Consider the following 24738-nt stretch of genomic DNA (forward strand, 5'->3'; position numbering starts at 1 on the left):
TGAACAATGGAGAGGAAGGAATTGAGGAATAAAGAAAAGGAATAAAGAATAATAATTACATATGTCACAAGCTGAATCTGAAGAGATGCTGAAGACAGTTTATTGAGAGGAGCTGTATATCAGGAGCACGTTAGCCCAATGCTTTGGGAATTGCACTGGCTTCCAATAATTTACTGGATGAAATTCAATGTGTTGGTTTTAGCCTATAAAAATCAGAGGGGTTCATAACCTGTTTAGCTGAGATGTAAATCTCTCTTCATGGTCTAAATCTCTCTTTGTCAAAACTGTTGAGGAATATGAGGGATGAAGCAGAAATGGATATATTCATGGGTGGTATATTATGCTGTAGCATTTAAATATATGGATCAGGCACTCAAAGCCCTGGATGGGCACTTGTAGTTCAATTTTTATACTTGAATAAATAAAATAGATGAAATACACTGAGTTGCTGAAATGGATAGCAAGGCTGTCAGGCTGCCTTACAGCTAGAAACTGGCATTAGTCAAAAGTAGATAAGCATCACTAGTGACTTAACCTTACTGGACAAGGCTTATGATGAAAGTTATCTAAACCAGGAATGATCTACCTCCAGCTTGTAGGCCAAATGCAGCCCACAGAGCCATTGCGTCAGGACCACAGGGCTCCCCATGGGTCCAGAAACTTGGCTGTGGGAAGCCATTAATACAGTGACCCCCCTGCCAAATTCACAAACCCCAAGCCCTGTGTGCCCTGCAGAGCCAGACCGCACCTCCTTCCCCCTGTGTGGAAGGGCCACACCCTCTTCCCCCTGTGGGGCTGGGTTGGGACTGGACCATGCCCCCTTTTCCATTAGCAGACCATGTCCCCTTTTCCACCTTGCAGGGCTACGTGCAGCCCCTTTCCCCCCTGCTGGGCTAGGCTCAGTTCAGGCTGACCTCCCCCCACCATGGCTGAATAGTGCCCGCCATGCTGGCCCCAGGTTCTGGATCAGAACCACCATCTGGCCCATGGTTAGATCTGGCACTGCCCATCCATCCCATCGAGTGAAAAGGTTGAGTACCACCACCACCACCAGCCTAAACAAACGCATCTAACTTCTTGCCTATTGCCTGTTTTTTGATACGTAATGTTACTGATATTTCATAGCTCTATAATGAGTTCAGTAAAAAAAAAAACAGGCTCTAAATTATACAATTTATGTCTTGATTTCTCCAACCATTTTAAATAATTCCATCTTCTAGGCAGCCTCTTAGATTGATGTGACTGCCATCTTAGTACAGTTTACAAATCTATTTTGATTTTATGTTTAAAAGGTAAAATAAAGTGAATCTGTATTGAATACTAACCTTTTCAGAATGCTTTCTGCTGTTCGCCTTCCTTTTTCCACTGCCTTTGGCCCACCAACTGGGCAGACAGCTGTAGCTCTGTAACCATCGAGGTAAGTGGCATTTACCTAGTGATAAAAGGTTATAAAAATGAGGGATTGCCCCTGATTTACTCTAAAAGGTCAACAAGCAGTAATTACCAATATATCCAGAAGGAAAAGAAACAGAATTTTTTTCTCTTCACGTGGTATGCGTCTTCTTTGTTAACATGCACATCCAATCATCACTTAGTCAAAATGTATATATCGGGTTCTTTCTTCATACATCTTATAATAAAAGCCCTAGCTGTGTGTGTGTGGGCATGTGTGTGTGTGTGTGAGCGCACACGCAAATGCATACAAAATATCTATCCATCCATCAATATGTTAACTTAGCACCTGAGTAAACACAATATTCTACAGAACTGAAAAAAATATGAGAGGACATTTTACTAACATAATATTGATTTTTCAGACTATTATTTTAGCTGTAGTATATGTTCTAAACATGTCTCTTAATATTTGAGATCTGTAGAATTATTATTCTTACTATATTGTCTTGAAAGGTAACATACTCTATATGAGAAAAAAGGGTTAAATATGCACTGTCTTTTTGATTTATGTATATCTACCTTATTTGTTTCCTAATTTAACTGGCTATCTGGAGCTATGCACTTGTACAGCTCGATACGGCTGGAATTAAAGCCTTTCTATTGATATTTATTGTGACTCATTTGGTAATATGGGGCTCCATTGCTGCATATTTTATTTGTCATTGATACTTTTAGCATTGGCTAAATAGGTGTAAAAGTGAAGAGATGAAACTTTAGTAGTGATAACTGGACCCAAAGAAGACTGCTGAAGAAAGTTGTTAAAAAAAAGTTTAAAAAAGAAAAAAATATCTATAAAGCACATTCTACTTGGAAAAAATCTTCCAGATTTTGTAAAATGTTCCTTGGTTTGAAAGAAAAAATGCACAGCTTAAAATAGTAATTATGATGAGGAACTTCAGTAAAATTTTGACATTAATTTTGTATTAAATAAAATGCAGTCAGTCCACAATCTTTAGAATATGTATTTTTTTTTAAATGCTTTTTTTTTCCTAATCAGGAAATAGCCCACAATTAGGACCCGTTAGCTCTAATTTTGAAAACTTATTTCAAAATCCTCTCAATTATTATTTTTAAAGGTATTCCCAGTGATCAAAAAACCCTTTTTTTCCAGATCTGAAAAAGACTTGCTCTCCTAAGTACAGACCACATAACACAAGTGGAAATTGTTATTTTAACATTGTGTTTCTTGAAGTTCTTATTTAATATGCAAGAGACTGAAAACATGAAGGGCAGAACAGGATATTTTGTACAAACAACTGAAATTATATACATACATACATATTATTAATTCAAGGCATTATTAACTAGATGATATTGTGGAAAAATTTATTCATTACGTTGCTAAATTACTGATGATTAAGAACAACAAAATGTTTCATCATAAAGCTAACAAAATTATTATTAAGAATATAACATGAAAAATTTGAAAAGTGTATGAATAACTGAGAAACATGGAATACGGATATTCATTAATTTAAAATATACTCAAAATTAATGATTTTAAAGATTTTTTTGTTTTCTACACTGCAGTCACTGTGGCCAAAACTATACCTTCTCTACTTTGAATACAGTATTCTTTTGAATATCTGAAATAAATGTTATATATTTGTCATACTTTAAAATTGATACATTATTCTTTCAAATTGGTAGAAAATTAAAATGTGCTTGATGTACTTTAAAAATGTGTGTATAAGCAGTACTATTTTACAAACAATACTATGTGCTTTTTTACGTTATAACTGTTTTCTAAAAAAAAAGTATTTTTTCAAAATGAATTCAGTCATATAAGCTCAGCTATGGTAACACTTCACTAAGTGTTTTAATTTATAGGACCAACCTTGCTTTCATGAAAGTCACGTGAAGTTTTGCCATTGGTTTATATGGGGATAAGATTAAGCCCTGTATGTACTTTTTACAGTGAAGCAGGACTAGATGTGTGTGTAAATTAAAAATGACTGAAAGCCCTCATTAAACAAGACATTGGGACTAAAAACAGCATTTTATATTTAAAATGCAATGTTAGTCTACACTACCATGTTGCACTATAGTCTTCCTAAAAGGCTTATAAATTAACCTTAGTTACATCTATTTCTCAAAGAATGAAAAAAATAAGAGTTTCACCTGAAGATGGCATATCCTTTTCCTCCAAAATACCAAATTTCACAAATCAAGTGTACTTCATACTATATCATTATCAACACAATAAAAAGAGTACCTTATAAAATGTTGAAGGAGGTGATCCTTTTGCTCCATGAACTTTCACTGCTCCACCTTCAATGCCTGTAATGGTTAACAGAAAAGTAGTCTGACCGCTTAATATACAAAATGGCCTTAGGACTCTGAGCAATTGTTGTCTCCTACTTGATAGCAGGAGATTAAACACATAGGTATAATTCTCAATAAATCACAAGTGTAACTTATTTGGCTGTTTATATCTGATGCATAAAATATTTACAAGGGGTGTATTAAGATAAAATTCTTGGATCTTTGTGAGACACCTCCTCAGTTGCCTTGACTGGAAGTGATTTGGAAGGGAAGCAACAGGTAACAAAGCACTTCACAACTGATTGCCATACACCTGATTGGGTGGAGATGGCTGAGCTGGTTAAGAAATAAACTGTAGGAGAGTATGGAAGTCTGTTTAGGGAAATTGTATAAAACATGGCTAGAGCTGGAAGGAAAGTTGTGTAATTGTGGATCCAAATTAGCTCTAATCTTTTTGCTACTAATAGTCTAGAGAGCACATTTCAGGAAAAATAATGAACTTGACACTGAACACAGGAACATCAACAAGAAGTTTGACAAAACACTGCCATGTATTAGAGCTTGATCTCCTACTGAACCATTACAATTACTAAGCTCCCACTGACTTCTGGGCTAAGTACAGAGGTTCAAAAAGCCCAAGGCAGAATCAGCTCAATCGTTGCAGGTTTTTTAAAGCTGCAGAGCTTGACCTGATAACAAACAGAACTGATGTTCAGTATTTGGGTGGCCAAGAGAGACAGAAGCCTGAACTGGCCAAGGCCAGGAGCCTGGGGGAGTGCTCACATGCACCACCCCTCATGGCCAGCTGCCTAAGAGCTAAATCCAGTCCAATGGCACACCAAGCAGGCATGTGCTCAGCCCCACCCCTATGAGAAACTGGAGGGGTGGGGAGGGGAAGGTGGCTCAGCCTAGCACTGGCCCCCACAGTGGGGTCTGCCTAGCATGGGGCAGTAAGCCCCCACTGGGGGCTTTTTGTAATGCCACAACCCAGCAAGTCAGGCTGGGATTGGCTCAGCCCTGCCTCCTCACCAGGAGGGAGTGGAGCTGTTCCCCACTTGGCTCACCCAGCTATGAAAAGCCCCTGGGGGGGACTTTCACTGCCTCATGCCAGGCAGATGTAGGGGGCGGGGGGGGCGGTGCATTCCCCTCCCTTCTCCCCCACCTCTCAAAGGCAGGGAGCTAGGGAAAGGGTGGTTATGAGCCCATTCCAGCCTGGCAACCCAGGCTGTGGGGAGTGAAAAGTCCCCAGTGGGGGCTTCCCCCCTCCCCAGCACTGGGCAGACCCCAGCTGGGGGAGCCAGTGCTCAGCTGGGCTGGTGCATTTGCCCCCCAAATCCCTGCTTCTCACAGGCAGAGGCTGGAGAGGGGGCAGGGCTGAGCTGATCCTAGGCCAGCGAGCCACTCACCTGGTTGCTGCAAGGACGATAAGCTCCCAGTGCTGGAGCTTTCCATCCCTTTGTCCTGTACAGACAGTGGGATTTGGGGGGTTGGGTGGTCTTGAGGTCCGTTCCCTTGCCCTCCCGCATCCCACCAGGCTGACAGGAAGCAGAGGCTTTAGTGCCTTAGTTTTGCAATAGCTGGGGGAGGGGTCAGCCCTGCTCTACTGGAACAGACAGCACATCCCAGGACTACAAAGTATTCTGGGATGGTGGAGGACTGTGAATTAACTTGAATTGGGAAGGGATCTAAAACAGAAGTTCCATAAACTAGTTTGACCTAAATCAGTTAAGTCTGATACTACAACTAGTGAGGTTCATCTTACACTGGTTTTGTCATTTTGAAAGTGGTTTATATGCAATGAACTTCTGTTCTGTTTCATATTACTTAAAGTGGTTCATGTGTAACTTCTGTCCCTAACCCAGGGGCATAGGATCAAAGCCTCACACCAGTATTAATCAAAAACAGTAATGGAAACTTATGCATATGGAAATAAGGTGCAGCTCAGCTCTACCAAATCTGTGCATGAAGGTGTTTAGCAGAATAGTTAAAGACTTTCTACAAACAGAGAATTAAGATATACAAAAATAAAACTTCTTCAAACATATCTGGAAGAACAATTGTATTTGAATAATCATCTAAATTATCACTTTCAAAATAACAACAATGGTCCTTCAGAAAGGCTGGTTTAAATTATTTGCCTCCCTTCTATTATAAAACTGTATCTCTGTAATCAGACTAAATATTTGCAGGTTTTTTATACCAGGTAAAGAAAAAAACCCACAATATCAACAAAAACAAAGCAGCACCTCTTAGTTCAAACCTGAATTGTATGTGTTGTAACTAACACTGTGGTACAATAAAATAAGCAATGTAAACAGAAAAAATAGCTGGCCTTCCCTGTTCTTCCTGGTGTACGTGTCAAAGAACTTCAAACTAAAAATATTTAAGAAATCTGCCTATTCTCCATCTGTTATATTTCTAGGAGGAATAACTGAAAGTTCATGTGAAAGTTCATTTTAAGTTCAAATGTGTCATATTGGGTCATTTACAAGCTAAAAGTTCATTGGAAGGTTAGGGTTCTATTTTTTTTAAATAAAAATGTTACTAAAAGAAGCAAGCTAGCTTTATCAGACATTCTGCCATTTGATTATGTTGTGTAATTTTCAGTTAGCCTTATTCTTAAAATGTAACCTTTGTAATTTTATAATGTTCAAAATGCTATAGTGTATAAAAAACCTTCTATGATAGATGGGAAATAAAAAGACAAATTACTCAAAGAAGTTCAACTAGGTTGCTTATCCAGACTTTTTATCTTGTAGTCTGATATTCAGATTTGGACTTAAAGCTAGAGTGAACATAATATTTCTGCTTCAGTTGACATAGTTGATAATATTTTAGAGGGTGGTTATATAAATGGTTTGTTTTTTTTTAACTGAGCTATGACTCCTTTTAAGGTGACTCAGTCAAGTGGATTGAAAACAAATCTTTATTATGTAATGCCTTCAGCGGTGACTTCCTATACCTGCTTGCACCTGTGTGTGTGTGTGTGTGTGTGTGTGTATGTGCATGTGTGTGTGTGTCCCTGTGTGTGCGTGTGCGCGCGTGTGTGTGTGTATGAGAGAGACAGCGAGCAGATCAATAACAAAAGGAAAGTGAACTGGAATTAAACTTCAATGAAATCTGAAAGACTATTTTCACAATAACACATGCAAAAATATTAAAGTCCTGCAGAAATAGATAGTTTATAGACCTAGTGAGTGTGTTATATTTATTTTAAGAAAATAAATTATGGTAAAATATAAGCTAGTCAAGAAGCAGGTTCAATGGGTTGATATACATTTTAAAAAATAGGTATAAAGCGAATCCTTGTATGGTAAATCTGTATTTCAAAAGAACAGACTTAAATAAAGTTGTAGAGAAAATGTGGAAACTATGGTAAGTACCTTAGTATGCCAGCATAACTGTTATTGACTGTTTTTATACTCAAAATGAGGGTCCTCTTTCTGCAGCAGCACTAACCTGGAGTTTCAGTAATGGACACTTGAGAGAAGTCACATGTGACATCTGGTAAGAGATAACGTTGAGGGTTGCCAATTTCATACACCAATTGTTCAGCCACAGTACCGAAAGAGACTAGGCCTCCTGTGTCTGGTGGTTTAGATATAATAAAGTGTCCATCAGAAGAAAATTCAACTATGGGAAACCCCATGTTATGCCTAAAGAATTAAAACATTAAAAAGGTCAATGTTCAGAGTAAGAGGAAAAAAATATCATTAATCAATTAACATGTAGCTACTGTCATCAGCCTCCTTATGATAATGATTAAATATCAATAACTAGTAACAGTCAGAACACATCAGAGGATTTTCTTAGGCACAAGTTCAGGTAAACATTGAATAAACTGCAAAGAGAATAAAACCAGCTAAGGTAATAAGAACACATACTCATTTAATAGTCTTATTTATCACTCAGCAACACAATTTTGATGAAACTGAAAACAGAACCCTAACAGACACCCACTTTAACTAAAAGAGAGGTGAAAAAAGAGCCACAGGCAGAGATGCTAAACAAGTGGTTAGAGATATAGGAAGAGTAGTAAAGTAATAGAGACTCATGAAAACACACAATAGAAATAAAATGGAGATGAAGGATGTGACCTTTTGACAAAAGAAAACGGAGATGAAGTACTGGCCATACAGCTTGACTGGGAAGACACTGGCTACTTTGGTAGAACAGTTGAAATGGAAAGGAGAGGGAAGACCAAGATTGTAAGATATAGAGAAGTAATTCTATAGCAGTAAAAGATAAACTGCAAGATCTTGGAGACAAAGCAGTAATTCAAGCCATTAAAGCAATTCTCTGCACTTTGTAAAAGTAATAACAGAAAACAGAAGATATTTAAAGCAATTACTAAGACAAAATTCTGCCCTATAAGATTATAAAACTCAAAAGGAAAGAGAAATGTGATGCAAAGGGGGGGGGGGGGGAAAGCACTCTGACAAAGAATAGCACAATCTAATTACACAGGGAAAAAACCAAGAAATAAACAAAGAGGTGTTAACAGATACAGTGCCATCACTGCTGAAGTGCAGTGGGCTCTTCATGGGTATCTGGAGGAAATCTAAAGGCCTACTTTACTTGTTTTAAATGCTCTTTTTTTGTTTTAAATAACTTTTCTAAGTAGAAGCAGTGATCAAAAAGACATCTGAAATTAAAGCAAAGCTTTTATAACTTCTAAAAAGGCCACAAGAAGGTGGAGATCTGCCCAAGTAAAATTTTCCAAAGACAGGAAAAGAATAAATGATAGAATTAAAGCAACTAACTAGCCACAGGCCACCCTCTCTTCCCCCAAGTCTTTCTAAAGGTCTAATGCTAAGTAGTGTGGGTATGAGAATTCCCACTGAAGCCAGTGATCATCAGGCCCTAAGTGCATCCTTAAAACAGTTTGCTCATTTTATTTTTATACTCTGGCTCTAATATGGGTCGTGTATTGTACATATAACAAAAAATTGGTCACAAAAAGGTTAGATGAATAAAGTCTGGATAATATATAGACAAACAACATTTTAAAGGAAGTAAGTGAAGAAACCAATGACCTCTTAATTGACATTTGTAAAGTTCATGGGATCTTGGAGAGATTCCTTAGCAATGGGAAGCTACAAACATAACTCCATTATTTAGAAAAAGGATTAAGAGACAAAGTTTGCAGTTACAGATCAGCAAGTTTAACATTGTACCACATTTGGAAAATAGGGTGATATTAGAGGACAAATAGGAAAGATGCTTCATTATCTGGTCTTTGAGGTAGCAGTCCAGTTTTACAAGTAGGGAACAGGCACAGGAAGACAAAGTGACTGGCCCAAGGCTATGAAGCAAGTCAGTGGGAGAGGGAGGACTATAATTAGGGAGTTCTTGGCTACTAGTGCATTGCCCTACATCATTAGACCATGCTGCCTCTCTGTACTGAATACAACAAATGACATAAAGCAGCAATATTAAACACCCGTCCTGAAGGTTGGATCCAGCCTTCTCAAAGCACCCATGCAAATCTAAAATTCTGCAGAATGCAAGTGTTCATTTCCTTTAAGAGTGATTGCCTGTTAGTCAGACCCCGCATAGCTCCCAGAATAAAAGGAGCAGTGCAGGAATCAGTTGAGAAATCCTGTCAACCAGAATCCTTACTCCAGTTGTGGGTGCAAGTCTTCTTATAATAGACAAACACCAACCAGGCCCAGCAGCAATACTTGGAATGGTTACATTTTTTGTTTAAATTTAACTGCTTATGTCATTCAGTGTGGGTCTCTGAAGTTGAGGGGCAGACATTCTATCTAAACACAGGTTGCTTAGAAGAAACTCTTTTTTTTTTTAAATTGAGCCACGTTTTCATTCCTGATTCCAATATAAGTTAACTGAATCTGTTTAGTTCCCAGGCAATGTATTAAAGGGTTTTTAGTGGTCACAAACCCTGCTGGTTTGTGACCACTAAAGAGATTGAGTCAAGTGTGTATAATGACAGAAGTTTTTGTTGGCTATTAAAAACAAAATGCCAGGATATGGATATGGAATAGTAGTGAAAATAAGTACCAGAAAAGTTTATTTGACTTTAATAACTAGACCAAGGGAAAATGTAGTACGTCACTAAAGTCTACAGAAATAAGTATTTCGGAACTTTGAGTGTTTCACTTGGCAACTTCAATTTCCTTTTAAATGCATTAATTAATGGAATTTCTGACGTTATTTTAAAAAGAAAAAATAAAGAAACTAAAGAAGTGTCCTCATGTGCAATCATTTGCTAGACTGTAACAAAATACACTGTAATACATAATATATGCAAACAGTGAGACAGGTATCTTATCTCCTTGCAGAGATGTTCTAAAATCATACTGGTACTCAGCGCTCGCTCCTTGGGAACTATGCTTTAACAATAATGCTTTCACACATACAGTGCTCCGCCCAAAGTTTAAAACCAACTGCCTAGCAGCAATGCATTTATATTCAGACAACACTGATTCAGTCAATTGACTTGATGGCTCATTATAATCTACTGGATTCCTGCTAATAGCTCTTCACTCCACACGTGTTAATGTCCCTATCCCTTTTAATGGTCTTGATGTTCCACTAATCCAGATCAAGCAGTCCTTTGTTCAGAAATTTTGTTGCCTGTTTGCTAGCCCTATTCTCTCTCCTCCTACTTCACAGCCCTGCAAGCTGTTTTGGCATTTCTCAAAATCCTAGATACAACCATGGACTCCAGTCTTCATCCACAGTTAGCTTCAGCTTTTGGCTGAGCAGCCAAGCTGCTGCCAATTCAACTGTGAAAGGGTTTTACTTGAATAGGAAAAGGATGATGTGCAAGCTGAAGTTTAGGTTCTGTCCCTGCTTTATGCAGCCATAACTCTAGAAAAGTCTTTTTTTTTCATTCTGCCTTCCCAAAACATGGTGCGTGTCTTATTTGTGGGCATGTCGTATGCAAGAAAATATGGTATGTTGATCACAAGGAAGGCCTGGGGCAGAAGAAATTAAGAAGTAAAGAGCTGTAGAAGGCAATAGAATACATCAAAACATTTGAAATCTATTAAAAAACCCACTGAGATGGACACAATTAATGCAAGCTTGTACAACAGACAAAGAAAGCACCTAGGAGAGTACAAGCAAACTTGGTACAACAGATAAAAACCTATGGAGAAATGTTTAAATAAGTTCATAAATCAACATATTGTAAGGTGTGTCACCAAAAGTGATGTGGTCATATCTGGGCAATGAGATGTTCCTAGCTTGTGATGCTTAGCATCATTGAGTTACAGTGGCATGATCAGCAATATGCCTGGTTTTCAAAAAAACACTGGAAATATTTTTGTGATGTATAAGCACTTATAATGGATAAAAGGGTGGTAAAGAGAATTTGAGCTTAGACATCCCCAATTTCACAAAGAGATACAAACTACAGCTCTGCAGGAATTTTTCAATGAAAGGTTTTTCTAGTTCTGGGATTTCTGATTAAGTAAAGAGAAAGAGACACCCATTCACTCTGCTCTATCTGATCTAGAGCAGGGACATAAATGTTTCTTCAACATCTATGGTTAGCAATTTCTATTCTGTGACGGTCTCTCTCTCTGCTGTTTTATGAAAAACATGCAAAAGGTCTCATTTTTGTTCTGCATGAGAATTAAACCAAATGTCAAAATTTCAAAATTTTTTCATGAAATGAAATGGAATTCTTGTTTTCCATCCAACCCTATTACAGAGTAAACCCGTGTCCTTTTACAGACTAAACTCTTGGGATTCATTGCAAGAAAATCATTAGACTTTTTCCACTGCCCCTCTGCCCTGGGTTTCTATCATGGGACAGTAACTTAAAATTGTGGTCAGAGCTCACAAAGCCCTAGCAGATAAGTTGCCCTGGGTTTGACCTGTTCTGGCACTCTGGTCATTCCCCTCCCTGGCCAACACTGCTACATGAAAAATGACCCTCACTTGCTCCAGGCCCTGGCAGACTGAATTAGTAAAAATCCAGATTGCAGACGTTTATCACCCAAGATGCAATAATCTGGCATTACCCAGTTTAGCAAACTGTTGAAATCCTCATTGGTATAGCAAAGGAAATACACCACAGACACTGAGTAATTGAACTTTGCCAAAGGACAGCTATAATGATGGAGTCCAAGGTTCAGAGTGTACCCATTATTAAAGAGAATTACTTTGGCCTAGAACTATAGTTTGACTACAAGAAAAATCTCACAGAAAGAAGCAGTATATAGCAATACACAAAATTCTGAAAGGAAGTTAATATGATCGATTTCAATAATGCTATTTGATAAAGCAATTTGAAAACAAGAGATTAGAGGTTAAAGTTAAAAGAAACAATTGCAATTTCTTGACATAACAACTGGCTGAAATATGGAAAGAGCCAAAGTCCATAACATAAATAAATTAAATAAGTTTTTAAAAAGCAGACAAATTTTTGGATAAAATTGTGGCATTGCTTGTCTCATAAGTCTTGTGTTGACTGAGATAATATTAAGTCACTATATATGTTCCAGATTTACAAGAAGGCATCTTAAAGTATTTGTGTCTTTTATACAAAATGTGTAGTGATGTTGTAGTTGTGATGGTCAGGAAGTATACAACAAGCAAGGATTTTCTACAGTGATACCTTTTACTGGACCAACTGCATAGTTGAGATAGAATTAGACAAGGTTTCATATGCAAGACATTCTTCTCTTCAGACCTCACAAAGACTACTCTGTGCTGGCTTTCGCTCCTCAGACCTGATGAAGAATGTCTGGCATGTGAAAGCTTGTCTGACTCTATATCAACTATGTACTTGGTCCAATAAAAATATCATGGATAGGGATATGAGGGGCAAGAAATCCTTGCCTCACACATATATTTTCTCAATATTTTTATTGTAAAATTGAGATGGTGTCTGGTAGTTTGAATGAAAAAAACATCAAAAACAAAATCCAGAAAAACCTACTGTGGCCAGAACGTCATCCATTTCTCTCCTATCAAGCATTTTGGCTAGCAAGAAATGAAAGGAGATGCTTAGAGGGACATCTTGTAGAAGGTTAAAGGTATTCTTTAAGAACATGTTATAGGACATGTTCTGATACATTCTAAAACTAGTAGAGAGATGGCAAGTTCTTTGTTAGGGCATACTAGCTAAGGAAGCTTAAGATTCCTACAGGCTTCAGCTTAACAAGCTAGTCTTAAAAAAGCACAACCTACTTTGTCCAAAACTTGTTTTAGAATGTTAGTTAGAAAATACTAACTAACACATTCCAAAAACCCTCCAAAAAGAACAGTTAGTTTCCTTACAGAGTGATTGTTGGCCTTTGAGATCTTGTAGTTAGTGTGGATTCATTGCAAGTGTGCACGTGCATCATGTACATAGGATGAGATGCTTTTGACTAGCAGCTCCAAAAAGGGTCATTCATGCACTCTAGGGGGGTGCGAAGCTTCAGTGGCTGATTTGATTCGGAGAAGATTCAGCCTGATTTGGAGGCCGAATCACCGAGTCCAAATCGAATTGGGAGACCAAAAAAACCCCTCCAAATCAATTCAGAGCCTCCGAACCCATTCCAAAAAGATTCGGAAAAAAATTTGGAGATTCAGAAGGTAGTATTTCAGGGGAACAGAAGCTGAAAAGAGGGACAGGGAGCAGGGGGGGAAAGACTGACATCTGTAGCTGGCCAGTGACTGTGATCTTTCCCTGAGTCCCCTTCCAATCACAGTACTCTGGGGAGGGACATAGAAACAGCTACCATCCCTGCAAAGTTTCATCCCACTGAGCCTTAACACACACACAAAGTCACACATTTCATGAGTTTTGCTTGTCAGCAACTTGAGGTGCAGTTTCCCATAAACCCCTGCACCTATCTCCTTGAAACTTGGCAGGCTTCATGCCCTCAGAAGAGGCTACCATTCCCACAGTTTTCATCCAAAACTGCCAAAAAATGACAAAGCAATAGGTATTTCAGTGATTCCCCATTACAGTCTATGGCCAAATCACTGAATCTCTCCGAATCAGCGCCAAATCTTCCAAAGCCGATTCAGCCATATCAATCCGGGACAGTGATCCAAATCTCCAAATCGAATCACTGCCCTCTGAATCAGCCGATTCAAATTCGAATTGAATACTTCTCTATTTGCAAAGGACTAATGTACTCTATGCCTCCTCTGGAACCATAGGAGGGCATAAATGCTGGGATGGCTATAGTCACCTAACTCCCTGGCAATTCAAAGATTATAGCAACTGAAGACTCTATAAAGGCTAGAGAGTGGTTATGAGATCTACATGAACTATAAACATCTCAAAGAACAATATTTATATCATAAATTTACTGTTTGTTCTTTCTTCAAATTTTTGTCAGTTTAGATACCACTGTAGGTGATTGACAGGCAGTGAAGCATTCTCCCCTCATGATGATGAGAATAATGAGTTCCAGTTGCATAAGCCTAACAGTGTCCCGAAGTACTAGTTTCATCCATGTGGCATCTGACCTGGCCTGCAAGCTGTTCTAATAGCTCTAAACTCCACCTAGCTGATATGAAGCTTTTCATCTTTAGACTTAAGTCCCTTAATCTGTAGGTGGCACAGGTGGGCTTTTCCTATTTGTCCCTGACATATCATTGATTAAAGTGTTCACCAGGAGAAAGCAGAAAATGGTACCTCTCCATGCAAGTGTTTGGGTTGCTTCCACTATCTCAGTTCTACAATGATATAAAGAGGAATCACAACCGACTGGTTCATTTTATACAGCAGAACCCGTCTATTTTACAGAGCTAGGCTCCCAGCTCCTCTATGAAAATGTGCATTTACAAAGTATCCGGGGATATAGACAGCCGCAGCAAACAGCTGCACAGACTGTGGAGGTGACCCAAGCTCTTTGCTGTGAATTGGATTTCAAAGGGTGACTTTTCTCTAATCAGGTGCACAGAACCACTAGACTGCTCCAGCTGCAGAGAGAAGGAGCCACAGTAATGGCTTATTTTTAATTCAGCAACCTGCTGTGAATTAAGCAAGTTGCAAACCACCCAGAAACAAATGATCCAGTGAAATACAGTAGAATCTGGAGAGGAGACTGACCCACAGTTGGAGTACTAAGTGAAGTCTGGCAAATGTATTTGTGCGTATACACTTACATGTGGCTTAGCAGCCCCCCAAAAAATGTACATCAGTGAATTAGGTTTGGATTCTATCCCAAGCAGTACCAACAATAGATGAGCCCTCAGGAAGGTGAAAATAATTCTCTATTGTTCCTTTTTTTAAAAGGAAATATCCTTCAATGTTCTACCATGTAAAGGTAAGCTTTCTTCAGAAATCTGACTGAAAAAAATGATTGGTAGAGTGTCTAAAGAGAGTAGTGTGAAGTAAGAAAGGAACCAAGGTCATGGTTGCCTTTCCCTTTCTGCTCTTCTATATGAGTAGAAAGTGGCATTCAGTGCACTGTGGCCCCAGTGGACCACAGCTAGTCAAAAAAGTCTGATCCTTGGACATCTATCACAAGTGCATTTATAGCAGGATCCATGACTAGACTAAAAAGTGTTCTGTGCAAGATATAACATTTGACATCTACACTACAAAATTCTGTTGGCAGCTAGAAGTGAAAAGATCCATACCTACCCTCCCAACTGATATAAAACCACCAGTAAAACACCTGGTGTAGATTCAGCTATGTTGACAAAAGGCTGCTTCCATCAGCTTAGCTAATGTTGTCTGGGGAGATGACACAGATACACAAGCAGGAAAACTCCTTATTTTGGCCTATACTTTCTTTTCACTAGAGGGTCTCTGCCTTCATAACTATAAGCAGGCTCTGACGGTGCAGACAGCCTTCAGCAACTACTGACTGCTCTTTGACTCTCCATGATTTGTGATGAGCACGGGTATAGCCAAAAGAGCTACATACTGATCTTAACTTCTTGATTTAGGGCAAAGTGGCAGTATTTATCAGCATCTCAAAGTAATTACTCTCCTAATTAGATTTACTTAATTCTTTCCTGGATTTAGTTTTGCTCTTCAAATATTTTCTAGCCACCAAATAATCAGGAACAGGACTGCCTTGGTTAAATGAAACAGACGCATGGAATGTACATCTTCAGTATGTTGCTACCATAATAGTTCCCTTTGTCTCAGGATATAGTCCTGCTTTTAATGGTGCATAATATGTTAAATAGGAGTGCTGATAGTATCAAAGAGTTCAGTAACAGCATAAAACACTCTCTAGAACAGTCTGCTAAAAATATCTCAAAGCCAGTCAGTGAATTTCTGACTAAATATAAAACCTTAATTATATAAAAGGAATGGTGTAATTATTGGTGGCTGTATTCACTGCAAACCAATAATGAATGAGAAAACAACAAAATGAAATCCAACTGCAATTGATTAGAACAGCTTATAGATTTACAGTTCAAAATTAGGGCACTGCCTCAATACTTTGTATTGCTTTCAACAGCTCATAAAAAATAGAACTATTAAGAGAAGGGTAAGTTTGCACAGCAAAGCATTCATCTGCTACAAAAGACCCACATTAAAATTGTAAGAACTACTTTATTTCAGCCCTCTGCTATGCAGCCAAATAAGATCACATTGTTTCCAACTGCAACTAGTAACAGATTTGTCATAAAAGTTTAAAGCTTCATGTGGACAACTCTATCACATCCAGTACTCTATTGTAATACTAAAGCAAATACCATAATATAACTTAGGATAGAATGATGACTTTAACTCTGATTTCCCTGGCTTTACTAAGTTTAAATTAAATTGCTTTGTTTACATATATTCAAGCTTGCTGTATATATTTAAACAATCAACAGAAGAAGCTTGTAGGTCTAAATCTTGATCTATAACTTCCAGCTTTGTTTTTGTTTACAGATTAGGCAAATTCATGCCTTTCACTCCTTCTCAACAATACGTTTGGATGTTCTGTTCTCAGGAATTGACAGAGTATAGATTGCCTAACTATACTATAAGAATGATATGACATGCAAACTTGGAAGCAAATCCATTTTTGTGTGTGCCTGATTGCGTGTTTTTAAGAGAAAAAGAGAGATTGCCAAGTAAGCTAAGTACGGATGTTCAAAAAGCTCCTTGCGGAAAGTGTTCTAACCATCATGCTTTACTTAAAGTGCTATAAGTTAGAGGCAGAGCAAAACAAACAGATTTTCACTGTTCATTGTGGAGCCTGCCCGTACTGGCCAAGGCCCGCAGGTGAGGGGTGCTCCCACTTGCCCCTCAGGAGGCTGTGGGAGCAGCCCCTCTCCCAAGCCTGACACTCCACCAGCCGGTGACTGTCAGCAGTGGCTGTGGGGGAAGTGGGGAAGGGAGCCCCTATGCCATGCAGCACCCCCCATTGCAGGGTTGGGTCTTAGGTGGGGCTAGACTGTGTCTTTGCAGCAAGGGGGCTCCTTCCCACCACCCCCAGTTCCTGGAATGGCCAAAAGCTGGGCCAGGCACTCTCATGTTACAGCTGCTGGCTGCAGCTGTCAAGAGGCTGGGGCAGTGGGGAGGGAGCCCTCTGCCACATGGACCAGGCTCAGTCCCCTCTCCCCAAGACCCAACTCAGCAATCTGGGAGGGCAGGGGCACATGGCATGGGGGCTCCTTTCCCCCACCCACCCCAGCCTTTTGGCAGCTGTAGCATAATACCTGGCCCAACTTTTGGCTGCACTAGGAATTGGGGCTGAGTGGGTAGCACCCCCACTGTGCAGACCCAGCCTGACTCCCCTGAAGACCCTATCTAGCAATCTGGGGGGACCACACAGCATGGGGGCTCCCATCCCTGACCTGCCCCAGGCTCTTCACAGCTACAGCATGAGACTGCCTGGCCTGGCTTTTGGCCACACTGGGAACTGGGGGTGGGGGGAAGGAGTCCCAATCCAGCAATCTGCAGGGGGGCAGGGGAGAATGCATGGCACAGGAGCTCTGTTTCCCCACCCCCTGACTGGCTGTGTAGAAAGAAAGAGCCTTTTCTGTCTCCTCTCTGAGACAGCATGGGGGCGGGTTTAAGTCTTGCTCAGCCAGAGGAGATAAGCACCAGTTGAGGCTAGCAAGCTGCCCAGAGAGGGGCCTTTGGGATATTGGGGGAATGCAACCTACTTTGACTCAAGATAACATATAGTACAGATGTTCAATTAAGTGCTTTAATCTAAAGGGCTTTAGTCTGATACCACATTCATCCAGGGTTAATTTAGAGCAGGATCTACCATTTTTAAAGCGCTTTATGTGTCTGTTCTGTTACAGCTGTAAATCACTTTATGTGCACTTAACACACAATAAGTGTAATGTCTGCATCCAGCCCTACTGTGTCGTCTACAGAGAAAATAAAATAATGGCTCTAACAACTCAAGCCCAAGCGGTGAAATTCTGCTAGAGGTTTTATGGAGAGGGTTTTTGCAGTAACTACGAAGGTGCATGCAGATGTACACAAAAATCATGTCTTACTGGCAACATAGAGGTCCCTTATATTTCCTGAGTTTTGGTGGTTGGTTGCAGATAATTCAGCACTGCACAGACATTATGTTTAACTTAATTAGAATCATAAAAAATTAGGGTTGAAAGGGATCTCAGGAGGTCATCTAGTTTAACCCCCTACTCAAAGCAGTATCATCCCCAATTAGATCATTCCAGCCAGGACTTCGTTGAGCCAAAATTATACAGGTCATTTTCAAAAAGCTGTTAAAAAGTTAGTTTCTTCTATACTAGGTAAGAATCCTACTATAGAATGTATAATCATATCTGCCAGCTACTGTTGGATCTTTCAGTGAACCTTGCAAGCTTGCTAGTGATGTACTGACAGCAAAGATAATGTGACTGCATTTTGATCATTACTGCAATAACCAGAAATGTCACTAACAAATGACTGGTTAAGGAATAGCAAATCCTGCATTAGTGCAGGGAGTTGGACTCCATAAGGAAATGCAATCAACACCAGTATGACAAAAATATCCTGATTTTAACCACCATGACACATTTTACACACTTTCATTAATAAACCCACCCACGCACACACATTATACATAAGGTATACCCACCCACACATAGATATAAGTTAATTTTCCTTGCATACAGTTTATGTACATGTATATTTAATGTAGTGTTACATATTATAAACCTCTTTGAGTTAAACCACACAGTTCTGTCATATGGTATCAGATGCTCCCAGAAACAAAGAATTAACCAGCATTTTTATAAGAAAACATACTTTCTTTTGCTCATTATTTCATACAACAAATCGCTCTTCTGCAATCCCAGTTGTATGGAGTTTTTAAGCAGTGTGACAGGGAACCCTAGCCCTGTTACTAGAAAGTGGGGCAGCCCCTTTAAGGACAGAGATTATAGAGCATAGCTTGCCAGCAGAGCAGGGGTTAAAGGGTAGCCCTGCAGCCTGGGCAACTGACTGGGGGCTATGACATGACCAGGAGAGAGCTCAGGCCAGAGCTATACAAGCCCTGGGGTGAGCCAGCTGGGGGACAGCCACCCCAGGCTGTGGCTGATTGTGGGCTCTTGAATGTCCAGGAGACTGAAAGAAAACAGCTCTACAGGCTGGGGCACAGGACAGAGCAACCCAGAGAGAAAGAGATACGGGGTAAGTAGTCATGGTACCTGTATTAATTTTTCTGTTATAGTTTAAACTGGTGGTTTGGGTTAGGACAATAAGGGGAGGTTTTTGGAGGTTCCATTAATGCCTGAGAGACATGTGATAGCCTTGAGCCCTGCCAGCGGCAGGCTCAAGGCTCAGGTAGTTACTGAGCCCAAAGTGGGCAAAGAGAGAAAGTGCTAGGCGGCAGCCACACAGGGGCCTGGTGTAAATGTGAGCTAAAGCTTCAAAGCCAGGCCCAATGCAGTGGGACTAGGCTACATGGCCTAGCTAAAGTAAGGGAGCAGAGGCTGGGGAGGCCGAAGACCCAACAGTGACAACAGTAACATTTGCAAGGCATGGGGCACAGTGTAGGGATGCTATGGAGCCATGGAATTAGCCCTTAAGACAGGAGCTCCTCACATCTGGGTGTTCTTTGGAGTGAAGACCAGGTATGGGAAGCTCTGGGGCAACCTCCCCTTTGAGAACCAGAAGAAACATCAAGACATGGCAGGATAGTGAAGGGGAGACTGTTTCCAGAAGTAAATCAGAATAAAGGAGACTCTGGAGTGCCTCCAGGGGATTTCAGCCACCCTGGGGATGGTGCCCTGTTACAGCAGTTTCAAAGTACAGTTTGATATAGTCATCGAGGGGATATGCCTATAAATATCTCAGCCTTATGTCCTGCTACCAAGAGCACTAAAAGCCAAATTCTGTTCCACCTATTAGGCACGTAAGTGGAGTTAGGTGCCTAAGTATGAGCCTATTCCACTGTGCTCAAGTCCCTAAAAAACTGTCAATGCAAAAGGTGGGCATGTGCTTCTTCTCACTGTTTTCATGTTGTGACTCATTCTCAACAGATGGGGTATAATGAAAGTAGATCTATTACTGCATTTTCAGGGACTCGAATAGAATTGAACAGAATCACACTTAGGCACCTGAGTACACTTTGATGCCTAGAAGGTATAATAGAATCAAAGTAAACTCTTTCATTTGATTTTTAACTAGTCATGATAATAAATAGGATCCTGAGGTGTAGAAAGACATTATATCTGAATAACTACTGTCTGAGAAAAGAACATCTGACAAGATACTAAATATTTCTTTTGATGTGGTTAGTGCCATTTCCTATATAAAAGCCATAGGTGTTCAGAAGCCATAGCAAAGACACCACTTTCAGTACTAAAATGTATTTCATAGTGGAAAAAGCTTTGGTGATCCAACTGAAGGATAGGCAAAATAGGGTCTAACCTACCAGTATCAAGCATGAAGACAAAAAGGAATGATATAAGATCTTTCCAAAAAGTAAAAAAAAAAAAAATGGAAAGAAAAAAATGCACAGAACAACAAACAGGCAGATAATGCCCACTATTGTAATCAGTGATAAGACTCCATTGGAGCACAGTGAGCTCTAGATAATCAGGATAGATTAGGACAGTAAGGAAGATTAATATTTTACAAGAGTGTCTTGAAATGGAAAAAATATTCAAAGACCAAAAGAATAGAAGGCATTGGGGTAGAAAACTTTGAACACAGAAACAGCAGGAAACTTGGACTCAGTAGCTATTTTTCTTTGGTCACTCCAACACACACACGTTTATGCTATTGACACAGCTCCCTACCAGTCTGGTACGGCATGCCAGTCTGTGAATATTCCACCTGTACTCTGAGCACCACATTCAATGAGATGGCCAGCAAGACTAGAAAACAAAACAGACTTTAGTGACTAAATATGATGAATAATAAGCTGTCACCAATCTAAAAATATAATAGTACAATTTCAGCAGAATTAAGTAATATAAGGAAAAAGCTTTAGACCCTCTCCTTAATCTTAACCTCTGATGCTGTTTGATATATATAAGCCAATATTTAAAAAGCTAACTAGCAAGTTTGAATGTCCAGTGTAAGAAACCTTAAGAGACTTGATGTTCAGAGGAAAAGAAAAATCAAGACTTCCTGAAAATCAGGCTCCTTTAATGTCTCTAGCTTACCACCCAAAAATCAGTACTCGCTTTTGAAAACCTTAGCCTAAACTCAATGTTTGTATCTACCATGCTGGTAATAACTAAATGAAGAAAACCCCATCAACATTATTGTTTAAAGCATGACTGTCCAACTTCTGGGCAAGCAGGGGCAACAGACCTGGGAGGGTTGCATACCAAGCATACCACAGACTCAGGGGGCCGCATGCTGCATGGGCAAGTGGGCACCTCCCCTCAAATCCCTCCTACCATGTGGGCTGCCCTGCACTTGCCCTGCTACATATAGTGTGAGGGTTGTGCGAAGCTTCAGTCGCTGATTCAATTCAGAGATTTGGCCTGATTCGGCAGCCAAATCTCAGAATCAAATCAGGAGATCAATTAATTTCTCTGAATCAAATTGGAAGCCTCCAATTCGATTCAGAGAGATTCGACGATTCGGCCTTTTTAAAGACACAGCTTTATGTTTTTTCTACGTACCTCGAGGTACCAGGCATGGCTCGTGAACGCTAAGATGGTGGGGCAGATGGAGCGTCCCATGGGAGCATAGGGGGGGTCCCCTGCGCACTGGGCAGCAGACACGGAAGTGTACCAGAAGTATTTCTGGTCCACTTCTGGGTCCTTCGCAGAGTGCACAGGGGAACCCCCTGCTCCCCCAGCTCAGCGACTAGTGCCTCCTGGGTCTGGTGGGGCACCTGGGGTCCCCCTGCAGCTGATCACCAAGCCAGGGAGGTGGATGGAGGGGGGGCCCCCCGAGCACTTAGCAGCAGACCTGGAAGCGGACCAGAAGTATTTCCAATCCACTTCCGGGTATACCACCGAGCGTGGGGGCTCCCCCCATCCCCTATGCTCTCGTGGGATGCTTCATCTTCCCCACCATCTCAGTGTTCACAAGCTGTGCCTGGTACCTTGATGTACATAGAAAAAACATATAAAGCTGTGTCTATGGCCAAATCACTGATTCTCCAAATCAGAATCAAATCTGCAGATTCAGATTCTGCCGAATCAAATTGGGACAGTGATCCAAATCAGCGAATCGAATCACTGTCCCCCGAATTGGGCCAAATCCAAATCAAATACTGCCTGCTTTGCACATCCCTATAGGCCAGCTCCATCCCTCTCTTGACTGCACTTGGCAAAGGAAGGGATGGAGGGGGAGGAGCAGAGAGACAGCCAGGTCAGAGCCCACAGGCTGCATGCTAACACTTTGGGGGCCAGCTGGACATCCCTGATTCAAAGGATTGCACCCTAAAGGGATAGTATTCTTTATTAGTGAGTATGTACTATGTGTCTCAAAAACAAACTAACACTATTTTTTGTATCTAGGATAGCATTATATAGAAAAGAATTACAGATAAAATACTGGTCCAACTGCAACCAGTGGTCAACAGCAGCTGACTTTAATGGAGCTAGAGTCACTCTCCATATTTACCTCTTAAGCAAGAAGGAGTTAAAAAATAATGTTAATAGGTTCACTGAGATCATCATATAAGAGTAACGTGTGTTTTTCTTAAACTGCAAGGGACATTCTGACTACTTACTTTGATTTCCTTCATAACACAAGTTCATCAGACTGTACCCAGTAATTCCTGAACCTAACCTTACGGGCTATACTTCTTTTCATCATAATGCAGAAAGAAAAAAGAATTTGTATCAATTTTCTTGTGTTCATTTCTTACATTTTTTTAAATAAAATTCAGGTTTCAAAACTGCATATATTTTTACGACCTCTATTAGTAAACTGCAGCATTCAAACAAAGGTATTGAGTAATATGAGCTCCTAGGTATTTTATATATTGAAGTTCACTTGCCTTAATTTTATTTTAAATGGTAACGAGTTTATAAATTTCTAATACTTATCACTTACCTGCCAGCTGCTAATAAGTCAAACTCATCCCTGTTCCAGCCAAACTAAAAGAAAATACAACTACATTATATACATACGCACACAAACTTTACACATATATGTACAGAAAAGAAAATTCAGTGGATATTCTGAGTAATAGACCATTTAAATTAGATTTCTACAATAAACCACAGAACCAACTCATTGGTTAATGGAGGTTACAACCGTACCTATATAACTGTGGCGACAAAGAACTATTTTGCCAAAATACTATATTAATCTTCCTCAGACTCATACACCCAAGTAAAAAACAGTAAGAATTTAAAGCTTTGCCTTTAAATATAATTATCAATGACTAGCCCACCTCAGAACTTGAGTGAATTAAAGGCATAAATAATAATACTGTCTAGCACACATTTCCTGCTATGCCACTTAAGTCAATACATTATTTCTAACCTTTCGAAATTGCGAGTGAGTAGGCTACTGACAATCTTCCTTAAAAATTGGCCTGGCTTTGGTGTTTGTTTTACCTGGCTAGCACATTTATCAATCACATTTTAACATAACATGAACTATTCATTGTTTCTCATTTAGAATTAATAGAAAAGACAATAGCAGATGCCCAACTAAGACACAGACTGCTTTAGGGTTAATAATGCACTTAAGTCTGTTATGAATAGAATAACAAGTAGTAATGACTTAAACTCTGAAATGGAAAGTCTAGCTAGACATTAGGAAATATTTTCTAAGCATGGGGCCAAAAATGCAGTAAACTTTAAAGTGAACTATTTTTAAAATATATATTCACACAAACCTAGTGCTATTTTACTGTGCCTCAATAAGAAAATTAAACATTCCAGGGTGTGTGGTCATAAAGATATATAAGCTATTCAAATATTCAAAAAAACATACATCCTGCCTTGTGTTATTTCTTGAAATTTGACTAATCTATGGCATGTCGCATAAAAGCTCAACTTAATAAAATAAAATTGCTGACTGATAGAAAATAGCCCAGTACAAGAATTCATGAGTATGTTATAAATAAACATAAACTATTAGTGCCCCCTTGTGGTAAATGGAAATGTTTGTTTCAACCTCATATGTTACAATTTAAATAGAGAACAGAGCAAGGATGAAATCTGGACTCTACCGAAAACCATGGCAAATTTCTCAGGGGACATCAATGGAACCCAGATTTCACCAAGTTGCTATTTAAGTACTTCAGCTAAAACACATTATTTGACCAATGAATCCCACACGGGACAAAAAAGTTTCCAACTTGCTTGTAGTAAGAAACTTGCAGTAAGAACACGGTAATTTATGTTTTAAATGAAACTGGAAAAAATGTCATGTACCCAATGGTGAATTAACTTAATGTCAAAGAAAAGGCCAAAAGCTATATGACCTCACTATTTTTATCAAAATGCATGTACTAAATTAAAAAGTACTTGACAATGGTTACTAAATATTTTTAGATGTGTTCACAGTACTATGAAAACAGCATTAAGACTATTTATTAAAATTAGTCCATACTTACAGAATGAATGAGTGGTCCTAATACAATACTGCTGTCAACACATCTGCCAGTCACAACAATATCAGCTCCAAGGTCAAGAGCTCTGCTTATTGGTCTTGCTCTAACATGATTAAAAAAAATGAAAAAACAAAAATAG

The 24738-nt window shown here is 39.5% G+C and overlaps 1 protein-coding gene across 1 annotated transcript in view; it reads right to left on the bottom strand.

The window, feature by feature from the left end:
* Window positions 1–24738, bottom strand: part of LOC102557924 (uncharacterized) — a 115235-nt gene that overhangs the window by 74613 nt on the left and 15884 nt on the right. Inside the window, exons 6-11 of the mRNA XM_059721946.1 lie at window positions 24603–24702; window positions 23087–23130; window positions 20863–20940; window positions 7180–7376; window positions 3671–3735; window positions 1326–1432 (exon numbers count right to left, since the gene is read on the bottom strand). Coding sequence (XP_059577929.1) covers window positions 1326–1432; window positions 3671–3735; window positions 7180–7376; window positions 20863–20940; window positions 23087–23130; window positions 24603–24702 — 591 coding nt within the window. The remainder of the gene's footprint in view (window positions 1–1325; window positions 1433–3670; window positions 3736–7179; window positions 7377–20862; window positions 20941–23086; window positions 23131–24602; window positions 24703–24738) is intronic.

This window comes from Alligator mississippiensis, chromosome 2, assembly GCF_030867095.1.
Source record: "Alligator mississippiensis isolate rAllMis1 chromosome 2, rAllMis1, whole genome shotgun sequence".
In the NCBI taxonomy this organism is placed as follows: Eukaryota; Metazoa; Chordata; order Crocodylia; family Alligatoridae; genus Alligator; species Alligator mississippiensis.